We start from the raw sequence: 22,021 nt of genomic DNA on the forward strand, positions 1-22,021 counted from the left end.
TATGACTCATTTCAGCCCTCCACTAGAATTGGAAACAAGGATTTAAAAGGCACAACAAAATTATAGGAATCAAATAATCATTTTGGGCATAACCAGCCATTATAAAAGGTAGTGGTTCCCAAAGTGTGTTCCCTAGACCAGCAACATCAGCATCATCTAGGGAATTATCAGAAATGCATATTTTTGGTCGCCACCCAGACTTATTAAATTAGAAACTCTAGGGTCGGAGCTTAGCACTCTGTCTTTTAACAAGCCCTTTGGGTCACAGAGCAGCAAACTTTTTCTGTAAAGGGTAAGGTAGTAAATATTTTAAGCTTTGCAGGCCATATATTCATATGGTCTCTGCACACAAAAGTAGCTACAGACAATATAGAAATGAATGGACATGGCTGTGTGCCAATAAAACTTTATTTGCGGACCCTGAAATGTAAATTCCATGTAATTTTTCTGTGTTGTTAAATATTATTCTTCTTTTGATTTTTTTGATCCATTTGAAAATGTAAAAACCATTCTTAGCTCATGGCCTCAGAAAAAGAAACGTTAGGGGTATTTGGACCACAGACCATAGGCTCATGCTAAGGCTTGAGAACGACAGCTATGAGGAAAATGAGAATTCAGGGCTCTTCGCCAGAATTACTGAGCACAGGTACTATCTGGTTTTCACTACGGTGAGCACTCACCTAAGGTTCAAGATAAATTCAGATTAGGTTACTTTGGAAAATGTTAACAACTTTGCTTTAAACTATGTTTTGCCAGTGCCAACAAATCAGATTTGGGACAAAGAAAGGGGACTTAACGTAAAGACTGATGCGAGAGCTGATGGTAGGGGAAAAAAGAGCCCTGTTTGAAAATGCCAGAGACGTATGGTCTCCTCCCCTCCCACAGCTGCCATTTACGGGCTGGGGACAGAAGGCCCTTCTTTCTGGAGGATCATTTGATCTGTCTCATTCTCAGTTGCTTCATCTATAAACGGAGTAGCCATAATTCTTTTTCGGGTAATAGTGAATACTAAAAAAAGAAAACATGTGTCACATGCCTGGAACATTAGAAAGCAATAAACATAGCAATGATATGTCTCTCTGCCTCCTCCCCCACCTGAGGGACCTTGAGGCAGGGGGTGGAGCAGCTTGAGGGACCTGCAGCTGCTGTACATACCCATACATACAAGCCTAGTGAGGATCTTGACTCCAACCAGCTCACCCGAAGCTGGGGGCAGCCGAACTGACACTCTACCACCTGCTCAGGATCCCAGGATTTCATGAGGAGTAAATGAGGAAGTCTCTTCTTGTGTCTTTCTGTTCTATTTTGTTTTCTTATCTTGGTCTTAGGCCAGCCTCTAACATTCTCATTCTATGCTCCTGGCTTGACTTCCTTCCAGAATGAGTGGAAGTGGAAATGTCCACTTCCTTCCTGGAAATGTGACATCTCTCCACAGAGGTGTGGTTTGTCCCCATGGCCCCAACAAGGCTACCCCACCATCATCTGACATAGAAACTTCTTCCAAAATCTGGATTTGTTGACACTAGCTTCCACCACAAACGAGACCCCATAGCTCTGGCTTGGAAATCTGTTGAGTTCACTGAAGTCCCTTTCATTCCCTTCTGATTTATCATGAGGCCAATTTGATATCCATTCTCGACAAATTGGGGTTCACTTTGTTCAGCAACTGTCCTAGAATATCCTGTCTCAGGAAGATGAGGATGAAATCAAAAATACAGCATAAAACTGATTGTAGGACTTACTGTTGAACGTGAAACTGTAGTATCAATCTGGAAAGTAGGAAGAAGCCCCTGCCGGACACACTCCACCCGAATGGAAAGTGGGGTGGGGGTACTCAAAGGAACAGAGTGGCTCATGGCTCATGTTTTGGCCGTCCAGAATATGGAGTGTAGGGCTATGTAGAAACAAAATTCTCAACTGTAATGAACCTGGAGATTTGGGCAAAAACCTAGATTAAGACCCTAAAGTAAATAGAATGAACACAGGAATTTCACTCTTGATGGCAAAGACACATCAGCTGTCACACTTGATTCTGGCCAAACCTCAAGAGTTCAACCCAGGCAAAGAGCCCTGTTTTCACAGCACTAAGTAACAATTGGCTTTCAAAAATGATTTGTTTATTGCTTCATGGATTAACATGTGGATATTAGTTGCACCCAACCTCTTGCCAAAACCAACTGAAATTAAAATAAAGGCTTGAAAGAGTTAAATAAGTACATCTGTGTGTGTGCATGTGTGCATTTGTGTGCGTGTGTGCGTGTGTGCGTGTGTGTGCGTGCAAGCGTGTGTACACTAGGTATATATGATTTTAAAGTAGGACACCCATGGGTCAAGGGCTTCTCCCTGAGACCTTGGCAGCCATGACTGACATGGCTGAAGCACAATGAAAAACTGGGACGACTTGATGTCATATCAAGAATATTAGAATCCCAGGGATGATGTCATGTCAGAATCCCAGGAAGGTGCAGAAATCAACAGTCTTCACAAGAACTGCTAGTGCACGGTGCACCTGTCTCACTCTGGGTAGGCTAACCACCTTGCAGAAGCAGCAAAATCTGTTAGGAGATACATCCAGTGGATACTGATACACTTCATGCAATATGTGAGCTACAGAAACAAATTAGCTGCCGACTTAATTTTAACTGCATCTGGAAAGCTTGTAATTAAAATAAATATTACAGTGACACCTTTTACAAGCTGGAGAACCCTTTAGTCAAGGAAATAATTACTCCCTGGTTTATCTTTTATGTAAATCTGAACGTTCCTACTTTAAGTGTTTGTCCAGAGTGGGGAAGGCATTGTAATTAGATGAATTTCAATATACAGCAGAGTAGGTCCCCTGAGAACTGTATATAAAGTCTGACATGACATTTCCCACAAGGCAGATATTATCTCTGACAGCAGCTAAGGGATTCTGCTATAATATTCATTGATTTTACATATACTAATAAGACAAAGGCAGAAGCATAGGGGATGCTCATGTTGGCTACCTGTCCTCCCTCCCCTTTGTTAGCTCGGGTGTCTGTCATCTGTCCTGGATGATGCTGAACAAGTGCACCTGGCCATCCTCTGAGCATCATTTGTATTAATTGCAGAAATGTCTCAACCTCACTGCCTATAATGATTCTGAATTCAGTCTGAACCGTTCTATCTAGATGAGCAGTTCAGATCTCATCAGCTAGATTTCTATTGCCCTAGCTCTCTCTGTTTCTATATGCTTTTTTTTCATGGGTCTGTGAAATGGAGGAAATTTGGAAATTGCCTAGATTTGGAAGAATTCCCACAGATGCTTTCTGCAAAATGCCTGTGCCTTGCACTGCTGTAGTAGAAGACAGGGCAAAAACACCTTCCAGGCCAGTGCCGCCTTGAAGAGTTTCCACCATTAATCTACACCGACGGTCCTGACAATCTCTATAAAGCACGCCCACAGCAAGGCACCCCCACCGTGAGCCTCACTTTTCAACTGTTTCGCATTCACTGCACACACACTAACGAATGCAAGCCCCAGGAATACGGTCATTGATTTTTGCTCTAAGAGAAGGAGAACCAGTGGCTTTATCTGAGGACTCAATTTTAAAATATGCCTTCTCTGGATTGTGCCTGTCTCTGTGCCACCTGTTTGCTTACCTTTGATTTCTGGGCCATTTTAGGCCACCTCCTTCTGCAAGCTCCTTTGCTTCAGGCTTTCTGCTCTGCTGTCCCTGTAACTTCCTTCTCAATCTCTCCTGATCCCAGCTTCTGGTCCTCTTTCCGCAGATGACAAAGGAGCTTAGATGGGAACTCGTGTGTCTTGGTTCCAACTTCCCTTGGATGAATCAATAGACCCATGGAGGGGGGTGATGGTCCTCAGCCACCTGGGAAATTGCAGTTTCTCCTGCCATTACCAACGCCACTGTCATTCTGTTGCTGTAGGAGCACGCTACCAACCCCAGTATTATTCTCCAGGAATTTTCTGGGGCCTGCCTCATCACACTGCAGGGCTGCCTGGGAGAGCAGGAGGCTTGGCCCAGCCCAGTGGTTCTCAAACTGGCACATACATCATATCATCTGGAGGACTTGTCAACCACAGATTGTTGGACCCACCCCCAATTTTCAATTGAATACATCTAGAGAGGCTTAAAATTTACATTTCTTACAAGTCCCCAGGTGAGGTTGATGATACTGGTCCAGGGACCACACTTTGAGAACCCCTAGCCTAGTTAGGGATAAGCAAAGGGCTGGAAGCTAAACCAGCCCAGAGTTGGACCATCACTGCCACCTGTGTTTATGTGACTTCAAGCAAATTACTCAATCTCTCTGAAAAGCATCACTTTCTTCATGTGTACAATAAGGAAATTACGAGTGACCTCATGGGAGCGTTAGAAGGATAAGATGGGGTAATACATGCAAAGCTCTTAGAACAAAGTCTGGCACAGAGTAAGCACTCAATGCATGATAAATGGAAGCTACTTCATGCAGCTGATTAGGGATTTCTCAAGCAAGGGCTCTGGGCCCCTGAAGTCATCCATCTCAGAGTGGAAGTCTGCATTTTAACAAGGTCTGCAGGGCCAGTAGAGCTTTCAAGGCTTGGAAGTTGAAGACCTTTTTCCTCAGAGGTAGCAGGAACATGACTCCAGTCCAAGCTGTGTACCCTCTGGTGGCCGACACAGCAGAGTCTCCGTGGACTCCTTGTGCCTCTGGGGAGAGAGCGCCATTTGCGTTTCTCCTGGCATCGGACATTTGAAGCATCGTCTCCTCAGCCTTCAGCCCTTCTTCTCTTCATGTTTTATTCTTTGTCTGCATCCTTCAAGCAGCTGTGGATTTGCTGGGTAGCCACCACTGCTGCAAACTGATGGAGAGAGTCAACAAAAACAGTGGTTCGTGATGCACTAGCAGAAAACTCTCACTCTTAAACCGCAAAAAATAGAAGTACGAACACTGATCACCCTGGAGAGGGTACCAGCAACAACCAAGCAAAAGAGGACTTTTTCTTGCTACAAAAAAAAAAAAAAGGAACAATATTGCCTATTAAGGAATCCTACACCCTGAGAAATTTCTCTCTATCTATAAACAAATTCAAGCCCATCTGTAAGAGCCAATAATGTGTTTGAACTGTCCTTTGCCATCAGTCACAGTTTCAGTTTAGTCGAACCCAGCATATTTAAACTAATGATGACCTAGGACCAAAGCATTTTTAATTTTCTAAGACAATACAAGCTCCTTTATGAATTCCCAGCCTGTTGTAGATTTTCAAAAATCTGGCTCAAGAACTCCCACACTTTCATGTAATAATCATTTACGAAGCCAATTAAGAAGGCCAACTCCCAGCTCCCTGGACCACTCTAAAACTCTGATCCCATGGGTTGCTGGTATTTACATTTTAACAAACATCCTGAGAGCTCCAATGTGCATGGACCCTGGAGAACCCCAATTTGAGAAAGGCCACCCTCTGCAATGTCTATTTCATTATTTCCCATCACACTGCTCTTTCCTGCGTCTGCCCCAGGTTTCTGGAGATCAATTCAATTTCTCCTCTTTCTCCCCAGTACTGTCTTCTTCATTTCCATTTCTGGAAATCCAATCAGCCCACCAATTCACGAGTTATATTTTGAGAGTTACATTAAGTATTTATCCACTGAAATTCAGAAATAAGTTGGTAGGGGAAAAAATTTAAATTTTCTTTCCCTTCTCACTGCCAGAAGTTATGTATCTCTTGGAGGGAAACTGAGCAGCAAAGACCAAAAGGTCTTGTAGGAGGAATAAACTAGGAAACAAATCATTTCACCTTCTGGGCCCCAAATCCTCACCAATGACTTAATAATTGGCAATGTCTGGGGAGTACCGTACCTGGGTGGCTCAGTCAGTTAAGCATCCAACTCTTGATTTCGGCTCAGGTCATAATCTCAGCATTGTGGGATTGAGCCCCACATCGGGCTCGGTGCTCAATGAGGAGTTTGCTTGGGATTCTCTCTCTCCCTCTGCCTCTGCCCCTCCCACAATGTGCACTCACTTTCTCTCTCTGTCTAAAATAAATAAATAAATCTTAAAAAATAAATAATTGGCACCATTTGGTACAGTAGCCACTAGCCACATGTGACTATTGGACGCCAGAAATGTGGCCAGTCCAGAGCGAGAGGTGTTTTAAGTGTAGAATACACACTAAATTTTGAAGATTTTGTGCAAAAAAAAAGTATGAAAAAAAGACTTCCAAATAAATCGTTAATATCTTTATATTGGTTACATATTGAAATTATAATATTTTAAGATGGGGGTTAAAATATATTTATATTCTTAAATTAATTTCACTTTCTTCTTTTTTGTAAAATGTGGCTACTAGAAAATTTTAAATTATGTATGTGGCTCATGTTATATTTTTATTAGACAGTGCTGGCCTAAAACTATCCAATAGGATAGCCACTAGTCACATGTGGCTATTTAAATTATTTACATTTGAATTAAATTAAAAATTCAGGTCATCAGTCACACTAGCTGTGTTTAGCTAGAGGCTCTCATATTTTGATGATGCAGATATGGAGCATTTCCATCTTTGCAGAACATCATTAGACATCACTGACCTAGTAGTTTCTATATTGCTCTAATTTTTTTTAACAGTCTATCCTGAATGCAAGTGTGTGAATGTATATTGGAAATTTCACTCTCCAGCCCAAGCTGTAATCCCAAGTACCTTCTCTTTTGCTGAAATCTTGGGTTATGCTGATGTCATGGTTCTGAAGGGCCCTTTGTTGGGGACCCAAATTCAAACAAGCCATCACTCTTGGCCCCTTCTCAGGTCGATCATGTGGAGCCTCCTCTCTTAATCCAAGACTGCTGTGTTAGTTTCCTACTGCTGTTTTAACAAATGACCAAAAATTTAGTAATTTGTAACACAAATTTATTCTCTTGTAGTTTGGGATGTCAGAAGTCTAAAATCAAAGTGTCAGTAGGACTATGTTCCTTCCGGAGGCTTCAGGGGAGAATCCATGTCCTTGCCTTTTTTCAGTTTCTAGAAGAATTCCTTGGCTTGTAACCACCTTGTGATCTCACCGAACTCACCCAGATAATGCAGGTTAATCTCCCCACCTCAAAATCCTTAGCATAATTCTATCCACAAAGTCCCTTTTGCCATAGAAGGTAACATACTCACAGGCTCTGGGGATGAGGACATGGACATCTTGAAGGGTGGGCATTAGTAGCCTGCACAACTCCGGAATGGAAAACCAATCCACCTTGTCTGACCTCTGTGTACCACGTAAAAAGACCAACTAATTGTGCATAATCCAAGGAAAACCCAAACTCTATGTTTTCAATGAAAATGCCCTCACAGAAGTCAAACTGTTTGGAGAACTTCACAGATGATGCAGTCACTCATTTACCTGAAGAGAGATACAAGTTTTTCTGTTAAGGGACCATATCATTGCTCAGAAAAGGTTTGCCCTGTTGGGCTATTATTGTCACCCTGGCTGAGACCCCATAAAGTTCCCACCTGCCATAGACCCTACTCACAAGAGAAGCTATTTAGCTAGAAGTCAATTCTATGACCCATGCGTTGGAATCATTCCAGCAGAGAAAGAGGGTGAGATAGCAATGTGGCCTTCACAAGACTTTATTACTAGGAGAAAGCCAATATGTGATTAGGAAAAAAAAGAATAGGGATGGCAAGTGTGTCTCTGAATCACCAGAGAGGTGTAAGTAGTGGGCCCATGAACAAGGAAGCCCTGGGAAGGTTCTCACTTCATAGTTTTATAAATGATCCATTGCAAGGACACAGTGAATGCTTTCAAGTTGTAAATAACGTTAAGTTTCTCTAGTAGTAAAAGGCCAAAACAAAGATCTCATAAGTCCATTTGAATGAACAGTGAAAGATATCGGAGTAGTACAGACAAAGCTAAGATGTGGTAATCCAAACTCTAATCCAATACTTATGAGCTCCAAAGTACAGTTGTAATTTTGAAAAGGACCACAGCTAGGATGCCCAGAACTGACCAAAGGGGCCAAACAACATACTGGACATCTCAAGATAGGTTTAGAAACAAAATTGAACGTGTTCTAATGACTGAGCTCCCAGTAGCAACAGGAAAAATTCTCCCAATAAAAGGGTCATCTGATATGCCCAGGAATCCCAAAGCTTCAAATCAGTTTATAGACTACACCTCATTTATTACAGGTTACACCACACTGGCCCACAGTGGCCCACTGCTCAGGGACAGTAAGAGTCCACGAACTGAATGAAGAACCTAGAAACCGAGAGGCCAGCCATGCACCTCTCCCCCTCCTTCTCTGCTCCCTCTTTCCCAAGCTTGCCGGCTCCCTCACAGCCACCCACCCACCCAGTGTGGTCTTCACCAACTTGTCCCTCTCTCTCAACTCCTGCTTTTCCAAAATGTGAGGCTCTGAGCCTTCTCAAGGACAATCCGGGACATTCATTCTTCTTCCCGCTCTTTGGTGCAGAAGTCAGAGAGTAGCTTCGACGGTGCTCAGATTTAGCTTCTAGGCTGGGTGGCTCCATCATCACAGTCAGCCCCAAATATATCGGCAGCCAGCTTTCCAAGACCATCCCTAGCTCATATGGGGCCTTGGTACAAATTAGGAAAAAGTTCACCTTCTGCCAGGAAGTGTTGGTAGTTTGGGATTCTCCCGCAAAGCCAGAGACAAGGACTTGGGGGTGGGGAGTTATTAGGAAGCAATGGCAGAAAGCAGGCAGGAGCGAGGAGCTCCAGGGACTTAAGGCAGGAGGAAAAGCCAGGAAGGGATAAATGGGCAACTGATTACCAGGATGGGAACTAGGGCTCTGCCGCGCTGGGATCCTTGGGGAACCGCAGTGTGCATGTCAGAATTGTCCCTCTGAAGGTCGGGAGGTTGTGGAATTTATCCCCAGATTCCAGTCCTCCTGGGTTGAGGGCTTGCAGAGGATAACGTCCCTGCGGTTGTCCTATGCGGGCTGCTGTACAGCGGGAAACTACGGAGAGGTGGCAGGCTCTTGACCTGGACGATATCCGAGGCACCACTGATGATACCAAGGCTTCCCTGATTTCAAAACTGGCTAGGGGATGTGGCCAGGACAGCAGAAGGATCTGCGCGTGGGACCCAGCCCAGCCCCAGGCTGCAGAGCCTGGCCCCCTGGGCAGGAGCTGGATTTGTGCCCCCACCCACCCCCTCGGCCAGCAGCCTGTTCAACTGCACGCAGACACTCAGGTCGCTTCTGAGGTGGCACAAGCATGCTTACCACACTGCAGTCCGGTGGCCAGCCCTCAGGAGAGACATAACGAGGTCCCAGGCTCTGGAGAATAAAAGGCGAAATGGCCCAGGGGTTGGAGAGCTGACAAAGTCAGACACACCAAAAAATAATAATAACAATAAATAATAAAGATTGGGCCTGGACCAAGCCTGGAGCCCCCTGCCCACACTGCCTGGAATCCATCCATTGAAACCCAGAAGAAACCTTAAGGCTTTCAGGCCCACAGGGAGTCTGTCTAGAGCCAAATTCACCCCGGAGGCAGGGGACACTCCTCAGAGTCCCCACACAGGCAAGCTCATTATGAATTTAAACGAGCGCCCTAACCAGCAACTAGCTCAGCGCCCTGTGGGACCAGGAAGCATTTTCTACACCCTGCAGGGTCAGAGACTGAAGAAAAGCAGAGCTAAAATCAGGGAGGAGATGAGGAGCGGTGCCCAGGCCTTAGCCATCTGCCAGACTTGGGTGTCTTAAAGGAAATGCCCGGAGGCAGGGAGAGGAGTGAAGATTATATTTAGAGCTCACTGAGATGAAGTAATGTGCTCGCTCCCTCTCACTCCAGAGGCGAGGCTCTTGGTCTGCTTGGAACACTCTCCCTACTCCATCTTCACTGTGGGACCACTGCCCACAGGAGCCCTTGTAAGGGGGCCTCCCCAGCTCCCGAGGCGCCCCCACTCCCTGGAAGGCAGGCTGAATCCTGTGTCCTCCGAGTTCAGCACAGCTTCCCCAAAGATCCCCCTCAACTGGGCCTGGCAGGTAGGAAAAAGACTCAAAGCTCGAGTAAATAAATAAATGATGATTTTTAAAATCTTTGTTCTGAATATACTAATTGGCCTATTTATGATAAATTATAACTCTTAAGTATTTTTACACTGTCAAGCACCCTCAGGGTCCTTAAATATTGATGACATTTTTGTAATAAATTTGGAAGACTGGAGGCAATTGCAGTAAGATACTAGGAAGGGCTAGGAAATGGGGAAAATTCCTGGGACAGAACCCACGCATTCGGGGAGCGCTTCCAGGCGGGCATCCGTGCTGCTCCCAGAGGATAAAAGGCTGTAGAGCAGAAGGCAGCCCAGAGCCTCACGTCCATCGAATCCAAAACCCTTTGGGACCTTTTATTCCCACAATTTAAAAATCAATTCCCTTTCTGAAAAAGACACTATGTGCCAACCACACGAAGATCTGGGTCAGAAACAAAGCCGCTTCGCAGAAATGACTTCATGTGTTCAGAACCGGGGAGGTGGATTTCTTTAATCCACAGCACACCAAAAACTGATAAAGATTTCAAATGGAGGAAAGGAAGGAGTGGGTACAGATATACTGGGGCTCTTTTTATAGTTCCTGGAGTGTGAGAATGTTAATTAAAGGAATCTCAGAATCGGGGAGGATCTAAGAATGGAAGGGGCGAGAATTTAATTTTAGGTGTTGTTTCATTAGGTTAAAAAAAAAAAAAAAAGACAGTTCCATGAGCTACCTGCAGCCATTCTCAGGAACTTCACAGACCCCCCAAAGAGCTCCAAATGAAACTGTAAAGTGTGAGAGACAGATTTAATGAAAACCTCTCAGCCCAGTAAAGAACCTCTTCATTTGAAAGACAAATTCGTAAATCTTGGAGCATAAAATCAGCATAACAGAATGTTAGATATCATTCTAATGTGATTCTTCAAAGAGCTGTCCGCATCCATTTTTTAAACAAAAGGCACCAACAGGATTTACTAGCTGTTGCCTCTGCCAAAAGGTTCCCAAACCTAGGCTTGATGTGTCCCTTGACATCCAAGTGAGTCTTCAGGGTGTTACCCTTCTTTCCATCCAGTAGATAATAATACAACTAATAACTACTGACCCTGGCCTTACTGAGGACCCCACTTTTCTCAGCAAGTTTACATACAATTCTCTGGTCCCCCCAATGCCCTGCAGGAGAGACATTTCCATTCCCATCTTGCAAGTGCAGAAACTGATTTGTGGGATGGACGCTGAGCTGGCAAATAGGAGAGCTGGGCCCTAAAGTCAGTTCTGTCTACTTCCAAGGTCAAGCGCTTTGCACTATGCCACCTTAGTACAATCAGTAGACGCATAAAGCAGGGGTAAAATGTGTCCAAGGGAACCCCCCCAGACCAGATATACACAGGCACACTCACTCCCCATTCTTGGGCTCTGCTCCTGCGTCCTGCGTCCCATAGTTTGATGGCCTGCGTGAGTGATCTTGACTGGTTCATGCCCATAGCATTCACAGTCCATGAGCTGTGAGTGGCAGAAATCCATTCCTGCCAACAAAAGGAAAGGGGTTTTCTGAAAGGCTATCTAGGAGTCAAAGAAGCAGTGCAAAGGCTACACCCCTAGGCAGAAAGCAAACAACCCTAGATACTGGTGAGTTGAAATAAAACAAACCATCTCTTGCCAGAATAGATTGGCCCTGCGTCTCTTCTTTGTCTTCCTGCTCAGATTGTTCTGGCTTTGGTCAGAGACTATCCACTGGGGAAGAGAGAATTTCCTAAAAAGGAATGGTGTACTGGTAGCTGGTCCACTGCCTTGCACAACTCCAGGGGGCACCACTCCCGTAGATTATAACGTGAGTGGTATGCCCTCGGGTTGTACAGCATGCCGGCCCGACAGCTGAATCCCAGGCAGCCCCCTCTGAACTCTCTGCACTTGTTAGAATCACCGCCCACATACACCGCTCACTTCTGGCACAGTTAACTTTCTGTACAGCTCGTCATTGTATCTTTCCCAGTTGCACAGGAAGATCCTTAAGGATAAGATCCAGAACTTCAATATCTCTATTTCTAAAACCACATCATACAGAGAAGTAGCTTCCGATTAAACTTTTGCTTGTAGCCACAACCAAATATGTATTTCCTTTAAAAAATAAATGGATCAGTTCATTTAGTGCAGTGAAATAGGAATGTTGTCCCTCTGGCACCCACCATGTTTGCACATTAGCCTCGCCAGGTACAAGAAATTGACCGTGGCAAGGAAGGCTAGATAAGCTGGGGGCATGAGCATTTAACAGAAGCCAAAGGCTATGCTAAGAATGGGTGTCCTGGTAGAAGGTCAGGTTCAGATTGCCTGGAGAGGCCTTTTTCAAAAAGGATTACCCTCACTCCCCTAATAGTATTCCGTGTAGGCAGCTGCTCGCGCACCAGCCACTGCCCCTGGCCCCAAAGCCCCTTTTCAAGGAGAGAGTTTGGTCGGTCTCCAAGTATTTCCTGAGCAGTGGTTAGGCACCAGGGGCTATGTGAGGCAGGAAGTCGCTGTGCTATTAAAAGAGCTCAATACCTGATACCATCAATAAACCAATAACCATTCATTCAACTCCACCATCCTCCACCATCCCTCCACGCTCGTTGCCAGATTGGCTGCTCTGATGGCTCATTCCCTAATCCAGGCTCTTCTGTCAGCATAGCCCAGGCCCAGAGCTTTCCAGCAGGGAGAGGGTCACAATAGCAGGAGCAAGAATGAAGTGGGCTGGCAAACCCACGTCATCCTGGCTCTAGGTCTGCTCATTCAACAACCTCTTTAACAACCCTATATTGCGCCCTGCTGTGTGTTCGACTTTGCAATGTACCGGGAGCTATGCAAACAAGAAGGGACAGGCTACTGAAGGAAGCAGCCTGTAAACAGATGCTTACAATTCTGGGTGGCCAATGATTCAAATGGTTCACATAATATTCTCATCTACCGTTGTATCTAGCACCTGGCATAGCTCCTGGCCTGCATTGGGTGGATGCCCCGTAGTGCAGACTGCTGAGTGAATGTATTCATGACAAACATGGACTGCTCGCCATGGGCCAGGTGCTGTGCAAAGAGTTTTACTTGCATTAACTCATGTGATGCTCATGACAGCTCTGTGAGGTGAATATTATTATAACCCCCGCCTCATTTCCTGATGAGGAAACCAAAGCACAGTAAGATTAGGTGACTTGCCCAACTAATAAGAAGAGGAGCCAAAATTCAAGCTCAGCACAGACAATCTGACCCCAGAGTCTGAGCTCTTAGGCACTGTGCTTATGTGTTAAGTGCATGGGGTTGGGGAGTCCCAGAGATGGCAGTCACCATACGAGGAGCTGGGCATGGTTTCAATATTCAATATTGACATGAATGACCCACCCACTACCATAACGTCCCAGCAGCTTGACCTCCACGAACATTTTCCATCATTCCACCTCAACCACTGACTCCCACATCAACTCTGTGTGTTGTCATCCCCAGTAAATGCACCACTTCTGAAATCTCAGTGCCAAGCCTTCTGCTCCCTGGCTTCACCATGCCCTTCCAGCACATGCATTCTAGGACCTTGATGGCAATGATGGAAACCCCATTCAACTGACTCTACCACTGTTTCTACTAGCAACCCACCCTGCCTTCATTTACTTCCTTACCCTTCTTAGAGTCCATGATCTATTATTAGAAGTCTATTCCCAATAGCCTGCACTTTCTCTCCGTATCATTCTTGCCCAGTAAAACTACCCAACCATCTACCCTCTCCCATTCTTATATTAGAGCTACTGAACATTGCCTCATTCCCCTCCCCAGGGCTTAGCTCAAATATCATCTCCTTAGAGATGCCTTCCCTGGCCAGCCACCCAACAAAACATGGTGTCTCCTAGTTTGTTATTTTAGCAAATTACTTATTGAGTGCTTTCCAGACATTGTTATTAGCACTTTACATTGATTAATTATTTGAATCCTCAAAGCTCGAGGAAGTGGAATTCATACAACCATGAATTATTGTCATTATTATACCCATTCTAAAAAGGGAAACTGAGCCCAAAGGGGTAATGACTATCCAAAATCAAACAGATATCATAGGCAGTCTCAGGATTGAACCCCACACAGCCCAACTCCAGCCTGGTCTCTTAACCATCACACCATCTGCCTCTCACACAGCCAGAATGTCTTCTTCTAGCACTTTCTACAATCCAGGTACTACCTCATTTAGTGATTTACATGCTGTCAGTGTCCTCCTTAGAATATGAGCAACTGTGTGGACAGAGACCTTCTTTTCCATCACTGGCTCCCTAGTGCACAGCGAGCACAGATAATATGAGCAAATCATTTTTGTTTAATATGATTGAGTAACATTATGTCTGTTTTGTATATGTTTCAGAGCAGATTTATTATGCCGGCCCCATCAATAATCCTGGATTTGAAATTCTCCAGGTAAGGTCTTGGTTTTCTGTTTTGCTCTGTTACTTAATTATTGTATTGAGCAGTTTCTTAGAAGAGGAGGAGGGAATTAAGTTTAAACAAATTCCATTGGCCATCACTAAGAAAACCCTTCTACAAAAAAGCTGTTACCTCATGGTGGGCACTTACAAATGCTTAAACCCTGATTTTGCCATTTTGGTATTTAACATTTTATGTTCCGATTGACCCTCGGGGATCCTCTGGGCAGACAGCTCCCGCAGAGAGGGATGCCCCTGTCCCATCCTGCAGGATTGCCTGTGTCCTCGGGGACTGCATGGGCTAAAGTTGCTGGGGTGTGGGCTGTCAGTGAGGCTGGCTGTTCAGAGGAAAAAAAACACACATACAACCATGAAGGCTTATAAACTCCCAGGTTCCGGGCTTGCACTATTACTCATGGCTGCCACCAGGTGAATAAAATGCCCCCACCTGAGCATTCACTGGCAATACTCACAGCTAAGAGTCAAGTTTTCCACTAACTCCTTTTTATGCAAAATAATGTGACCTTAATGGCTGAATTCAAGCATCTCTGACATAAGCAATACATTTTCAATATGCTACTCCTGAGAGAATCTTATGTGACATCATAAAAGGAATCACAAAGATGTAATAACTATGTTTTTTGTTTCAACCTCATCCTCTCAGTTTTCAAAAAAACCTGTGTATGACTCTGGGGAGGGGTCTCCTTCTGCATAACGAATTTGTTTAACTTTGTTTCGTTTCTCGTGTGTGTGTGTGTGTGTGGGTGGGTGTGTGTTTGTGTGTTTCCTTTCTGTCCCAGGCTTTGGGTTCCGAAGGTGCAAGCCCTCATGTCTCAAGAACATTCTCTAGTGTTGCCTTTGCAGATGGGAAGTTTCCAGCTTCACCTTCCCCCTCCAGGGTTCTCCAGAGTCTTCTCTGCAGACCTTTCAGTAAAATATTAAAGTCTTGCAAACTCCCTTCACTTCTAGAATGTGGGACCAAAATTCTCCCAGCTAGTTTTTTCTTGAAATCTTTGCTATTTGAGCTCTTTTTCCTTCTCTATGTTCCTTCTGAATCCCTCCGTCCCCCCTCCCACTGGAGATTGACTTAAAATTTGCAAACAATTGATTTTCATCTTGCATTATTGGCTTTTTTTTTTTTTTAAGGCAGTGTTCTTTAGGAATTGCTGTGAAATAGAAAGGAAAAGAACTTCTTAAAGGCACAGAATCCCTTTGAAAGGAAAATCTGGCAGAGATGTAAAAAAAAGCTTTATTGCGTTCCGCTAGGATGCCTGGGTGAGTGCAGGACCCGCGTTCTTCAACCAGTGACAGTGCTCAGCCATGTTGTCCAACATGAGGACCAAGCCAGGCTCCGGGGTCCCTGCCATGGGCATGGTTGTTTAGGCATCCATTGGTCCTCTTCCCCTTCTGAGGTTTGGGCCTAAGAAGCAGAAACCTGGCCAGCCCTGACTGCATCCAGCCTGCTGACACCTGGCCAAAATTGACAGGGGGCATGACCCAAGTGGAACACATGCAACCTGTCACCTACGCAACAGAGACAGCTGCCCGCCTTAATCTCAACATGGGCTCCCACGCTGGTTGAGGGCCAGCTGCGGCCAGCCCGGCTTCCTTGGCTGACAGCCAGCCGGCAAGGCGCAGAGACTTTGCTTCCTAATATGGGACAGAGGCAGTGTGAAGCCTTCTGGTTTTAAAAGACCTGCCCTGGATCCCCTCCTCCCACCAAATCCCCCAGAGATGGGCTCTGTGCTAATTCCATCCCTGCTTGGCTGGAAGCTTTTCCACTCAGCACTCCATCTTCAGTGTCTTGGTGTTACTTTCTTTTTAACGCAGCCAGTCCCTTGGCCCTGACTGAAGTCCTGCCCAGAGCCCTGCAAATCCATGACTTGTTTTCTGAATTCGAATTTAGAGATCCTTTGGGCTTCCAAAATGTGTGGAGCCTAATCTTCGTAAGTGTCAAGGATACGACTGTAAATTCCTGCCCCACAAATTCAGGGCTCTCCTCAACAGCAGAGAGGCTGCCGCTCTCTGACCCTTGTCCCTACTCTGCCCCTCCTGTCCTCTCAGCGTGTCCCTCCACCTCCCTGCTGATGAGCACAGTTGCCCAAATTCTCTTGCCTCCTAAACCAGAGTATGCGTATCTTGTACGTATGTATGCATGTGTGGAATGTAAGTGTGGAATTCATAATCTAGAAACCTTCCTGCAAATACTACATCTTTTCTTAGGCTTATAAGGCAATAACGAAAAATTCATTTGGTTTTCAATAATTTGGGGTGGTGTGTGCCTGAAGGCACATGGACACTAAACGTAAAGAAGGTGATGGTGAGGGGGGCACGAGCAGATGCACATTTGAACTGCTCTCTACTCACAATGAATTCTCTAACTTACACACTGCTTCGCTTAAATTCATATACTGCTTCTGAAATCGCAGCTGCTCATATTTGGGCAGCCAGCCTCATGGGAGTCTATGCTGTCACAGATCCTCAAGCTGAGGGGCACCCCACGGGATACTCTGAGCAACCCTCTCACCTCAGCCACTATTCAAGAGTACAGCCTGGCTCTGCCGAATGCAGTTTTCATTGTTGGGGCACCCGCTCGCTCCTGGACCTCTGCTAATTGCTAGAAAGTTATTCTTCTCTAACAAAAACTGCCTCTCATGCAACCTCCATCCAGTGGTCTGATTTATTCCTTCCCTCCGGCTTATACAGACTAAACCCCTTTTCTTCTCTGGGTGACAGGCACTTGAAAGATGTGCCAGGAATCTCTTGAGATCCTTCCCTCCTGGGCCCTTTGCCCTGCTCACCCCTACCTCCCACGGCCCAGAGCATCTCTCTCCAGGCTGGTGAGCCTACAGACACGTCACCACCACGTGGCCTCTGCGGGCTGGGGCGGGGCTTTGGCACGGAACCGACACATGGGTTTTTCTGCAAGTTCACATTCAGCCCAACCACTAAGCACAGACAAAGAGAGTCCTCTGTGGAGTGTCATTGCCAGAAAAGGAACCCTACAAGGTGGCAATACTTTTTCTCATAGAGCATTCTGGTTTTGTGCAGTTGAATTTTGATCCCCCAGAGGTCTTCTCTGTTTCAGCAAATGACACTTCATCCTTCCAGTTGCTCAGGCCAAGATCTTTGGCATCACCCTCAGCCCCTCTCTTTCTCTGCCACCCACATGAGTTTCCTCGGTAAATCATTATTGGCTCTTCTTTCAAAATCTATCCAGAATCCAGTCTGGATTCCTCTCCTCATCTCTGCCTGTCTGCTCCAGCCAGGGTGGTCTCCCACCTGGTCTTAAGTGCTTCCACTCTCTGCCCATATCGGCTCTGTGGGTGGCCGGAAGGATCCTATTACGATATGCATGTGATCAGGCCACTCCTCTCATGACCTGTGTCCCTGTCAGGGTGGAAGCCAGTGTCCTCACCATGGCCCGCGAGGCCATCCCTGACTCATGTCCTCTCCCTCCTCCTGTGGTTCTCTCTCCCTGCAGCCCCGTGGGTGTCCTCCCTGTTCCTCACACACAGGGTGCCAGCCCTCAGAGCAGCGGGGGTGCTCCCCATCTTCTTCAGGTCTTTGCCCAAAAGTCACCTTTGCAGCGGGACCTGCCTGGACCACCCTGCTTAAAACTGCCTACCAGCACTAGCCCAGCCCCACCCTGCCCTGCCCGGCCCAGCACTGCCCCCCCCACCCCCGCTTCCCTGCCTGCGTTCTGTCTCGGGCACCAGCATGAGCATAGCACCCATAGTGAAGGATCGGGTACATTGTCTGTCTGTCCCAGGGAGCCCCGTAAGCGCCACAAAGTGAGTTTGGTTTGCCTGGTTCTACTTTATCCCCAGGGTCTAAAAGAGTGCCGGCACCTAGGAGGTGCTTGATGACTACCGGTGGAACGACAGATTGCTTTGTGGGTCACACAGCTCATGCTTTCCCTGCGTCCTTTCCAGGGAGAATACCAGGTTTTGCTGGAACTGTATAATGAACACCGTTCCACCGTCGCTTGTGCCAATGCCACTGTCGTTTGCTCCTGAGCAGCTGAAACTTGGGGCACACTGTGTCTGCTGGGAACCACAAGCTGCTCAAGCTGGACCTGCTCTGTAAGCAAAACCAGCCGACGATGGAGAGGCTCAGCAGAGAGGCAGGCGCAGGTTTTAGCCCCAGCACTGGACGTCCTCAGACTCCATGCATGTATGTGCTCCTGAGTCACCTTCTGGTAGTCTCGACACCATCCTGTGGGCCCGTCCTCCTCCGCATGGCCAGACTCACCTGCAGAAACAGCTCCGCAGGAGCACTTCCCCTGTTAGCCAGAATAAAGAAAGCTGGCCCACTGTTGTTCCTCATGGTTTGTTCAAAGGCTCTTAGTGCGAGACTGTAGTTACAGTGTAATTTCCTCCAGACAAAGCGCCAGGTGCTGGCGAAGTGTAAGTAGTTCTAAGAGTTTGAGGAGGTTGACCGACTGGCTGGAATTAGAGAGCTGGCAAAATGTGCCCCTTGTCCTCCCCCTCCTTCTGAGCAAGCTCCAGGCCCTTTGGCCACAAGGACAGAGGAGCCAATAAAACCTTAGAAAGAACGACGTCCAAATCCCGCCTGGCCAAACTTCATTATATCATCGTCCCCCAAGCATGGCCGTCCTTGGCCTCAGCACGTCATGGCTCTCATTAATGCATTCATTAATTCTTGATGTGTACCTGCTGAACACTGAAGTCCTGGGCCCTGTGTTCAGCACTGAGGCTACTCCAGGGAGCAAAACAGACCGTGTGGAGCTTGCGGTCCCCTGAAATATTAAAAAGCCATGTCGATCAGTGGGCATGTTCATTTGCATTCAGAAACACCTCCAAGGGCCTCCGTAAACGAGCAGGTTGATATCCGCTCTCAGAGCCATTCTGGCAACCCCGTCCTTTTCTGTCCCAGGACGTGCAGAATCACACGGTGGGCTCCACAGCTCTGACACCGTCCCGTGCCCCCCTCCCCACCCTGATCCTCCCAGTGTCCCTGGGCCCAACATCTGGCCCTCTTGCTCCTGCCCGAGGGACTGGCATCAGGTGACTGGGTTGACTTTATCATTTGCAGGTCTTTGAGATCCATAAAATACCACTATGTTAGAGATTAAAAGGCGAAAAATCCAAAGTTTAAAAATGTTCATTGCTATTAATTACCATCTGTACATAATTAAACTACCCAGAATAGCAGGCTGTAAATGCCTGGTGAATTAAAACTTTAAAACCAGCATCTAAGGTTTTTTGGGTTATGGAGAAACAAAATTATAGCAGTGTCCTTACTTACACCCATTAATGCTCGAGAAAGAAGACATACTGTGGTTATGCCCGGCCGGGGAGCAGACCTCTGAACACACACGGCTGTGATCCTTTTATGCACACCAACAGCAGACTGAATTTCTGATCCTTTGCCATTCCCTCTAGTGAGACATTCCCCTGCTCCCTCTCCCGTAAGCATCCTTATGTGTGGAGTAAAGGCTGTGCGGAGGTTCTGAGTACTCACGTGTTCCAACAGCTTAGGACAGTGGCCACAGCCTTCCAGAGGCAGGGACAAGCAATCGGAAATGAGCTCACTTTTCATTTTTCTGAAATTCCTCTGTTCCCTTTCCCTTTCCTGTTCTTTGTCATCTTCTTATAATTCATTGATAATATGTGTACATGTGTGTAAGCGTGTGTGTATGTGTGTGGGTTGGGGGCGTGTTCAGACCTACGGGTTTGGATGAAACAGGGGATTTCCATGTACAGGGCTGGCCCCAACACACCGCAGCCGCACTCAAGGATTAACTTGAGAGGAAACGAAGGTGTTTCCCTGCCCCAAGATCTGTTTGTCCTTAGTGTCCTGTCATGGACCTTAAATTTCACTGTGAGTTCTCCTGCAAGTTAGAAAGAGAAAGTTTTTCCCTGGCTCCGTCTTGGTAGGAGAAATGCAGGAATCATTATCCCTACGTGACATTCTGGCTGATCACAGGAATGAAGGATGAAGTTTGGAACTCCATCCGAGGAAGCCAGAGGCATTAAGCGGGAGGTGGGCAACCCCAAGGCAAGCTCTCTGGGGCTGACCACCTCTTCGTGTGCCTGCGTTGCAGGCGAGGTGTGGAGGGCACACTGACAAAGAACTTAAGTTGTGTCTCATTTTCTTACAAGCAGAGCTCCTGCTGTTTCAAAATCACTATAAAACATTCTAAGCATTTCTCCTCAGTAAACTTCCCTGAGGGAAAACAAAAACAGGAACAAAACAAGCAAACAAACAAACAAACCAAAAAACTCAGTTTGATTCAAGATGATGCTCTGTTCCCAAAAAACACTTGTGGATATCAGACAGCTCCCCTGTTCTGGGCATCCACAGGCTCCTCCTTATAATTTAAGGGAAACTCTCTGTATCCACATAAACAGTTAACCCTTCAACAACACAGACATTACAGGCACCAAGCCCTCATGCAACTGAAAATCTATGTATAACTTCTGACTCCAAAAACTTAACTACTAAGAGCCTGCTGTCGACCAGAAGCTTTACCGACCACATAGTCAATTAACACGTATTTTGTAGGTTCTATGTATTAAATATTGAATTCTTACAATAAAGTAAGCTAGAGAAAAGAAAATGTTAAGAAAACATAAGGAAGAGAAAATACATTTAGAATGCTGCACTGTATCGAAAAAAATCAGCATATAAGTGGACCCTCACAGTTCAAACCCATGTCGTTCGACAGTCAATTGTGTGTGTGTGTATGTGTGTGTGTGTGTGTGTGTGTGTATGGTTACAGGGTATATATATACCCTATAACCTTCCCACCAAATATATAAATATATATAAATATAAACAAATATATATATATATATATATATATAGTGTGAAGGAAATGCCAGTACCCAAGACTAGGGCCCAGGCAGAAAGCTGAATATCCATTTGGGCGGTGTGATCACATCACTTAGAATGTTTGGGCATAAGGAACAGACACTCAACTCAGTCTGGTTTTACACATACAAAACCCCGTTGGCCCCTGTGATTGCTGAGCCCCCACGTTTCTAGCGTCAGCCCCGGTTTGCTGCAAAGGTTCACACTTGTCATCAGTGCTTCATCTCTATTTCTCCAAGATTCTTGCACCTCTGGCCTCCCTGAATATTGGTTTCACCCTTGGACAGTCTTTCCTATAAGAGCAAATAGTTTCACACCTGTCCAATGTACAAAGGGAGAGAGACAGCTCTCTCACGGAAGTCCTGCATTCATTCTGAGTGCTAGGTCTCCTGCGACCTGACCCAGCGCTGGATTGGAGTTAGCCCCATTGGAACCGCCCTTGTCCCTAAGTGGAAACTGGGTGAGTTGGAAAGGGGGAAAGGGAGAAAAGGGGGAAAGATGCTGGGCAGTTGGGAGCATGTCTGGAATTAGGCCAGCACTGCGGTTCTAACTCTCTCCTACCTGCTAACAGAGTGAGTGACTTAATTCTCTAACCTTGGCTGGCTCACCCGCAAGTGTCAGCAATAATACCCACCTTATAGAAGTACCTACAGAAGTACTGAGAATTAAAGGAGAGAATACATGGCAAGCACTTACAACAGTGCCTGGCGTGTAACTCAATAAAAGTGAGTTATTATTCTGCTAAGGTGGTGCCTAGTCCCTCTGGGCTGCTATGACAGGAATACCATAGCCTGAGTGCTTT

At 46.1% G+C, this 22,021-nt stretch overlaps 1 protein-coding gene across 1 annotated transcript in view; it reads left to right on the forward strand.

The window, feature by feature from the left end:
- LY86 (lymphocyte antigen 86) overlaps nt 1-18,715 on the forward strand; it is a 57,213-nt gene extending 38,498 nt beyond the window's left edge. The window contains exons 4-5 of the mRNA XM_021697082.1: nt 14,322-14,374; nt 18,315-18,715. Coding sequence (XP_021552757.1) covers nt 14,322-14,374; nt 18,315-18,398 — 137 coding nt within the window. The 3' untranslated portion in view covers nt 18,399-18,715. The remainder of the gene's footprint in view (nt 1-14,321; nt 14,375-18,314) is intronic.
- The last annotated feature ends 3,306 nt before the right edge of the window (nt 18,716-22,021 follow it).

The sequence above is a fragment of the Neomonachus schauinslandi genome, chromosome 8 (genome assembly GCF_002201575.2).
Source record: "Neomonachus schauinslandi chromosome 8, ASM220157v2, whole genome shotgun sequence".
In the NCBI taxonomy this organism is placed as follows: Eukaryota; Metazoa; Chordata; class Mammalia; order Carnivora; family Phocidae; genus Neomonachus; species Neomonachus schauinslandi.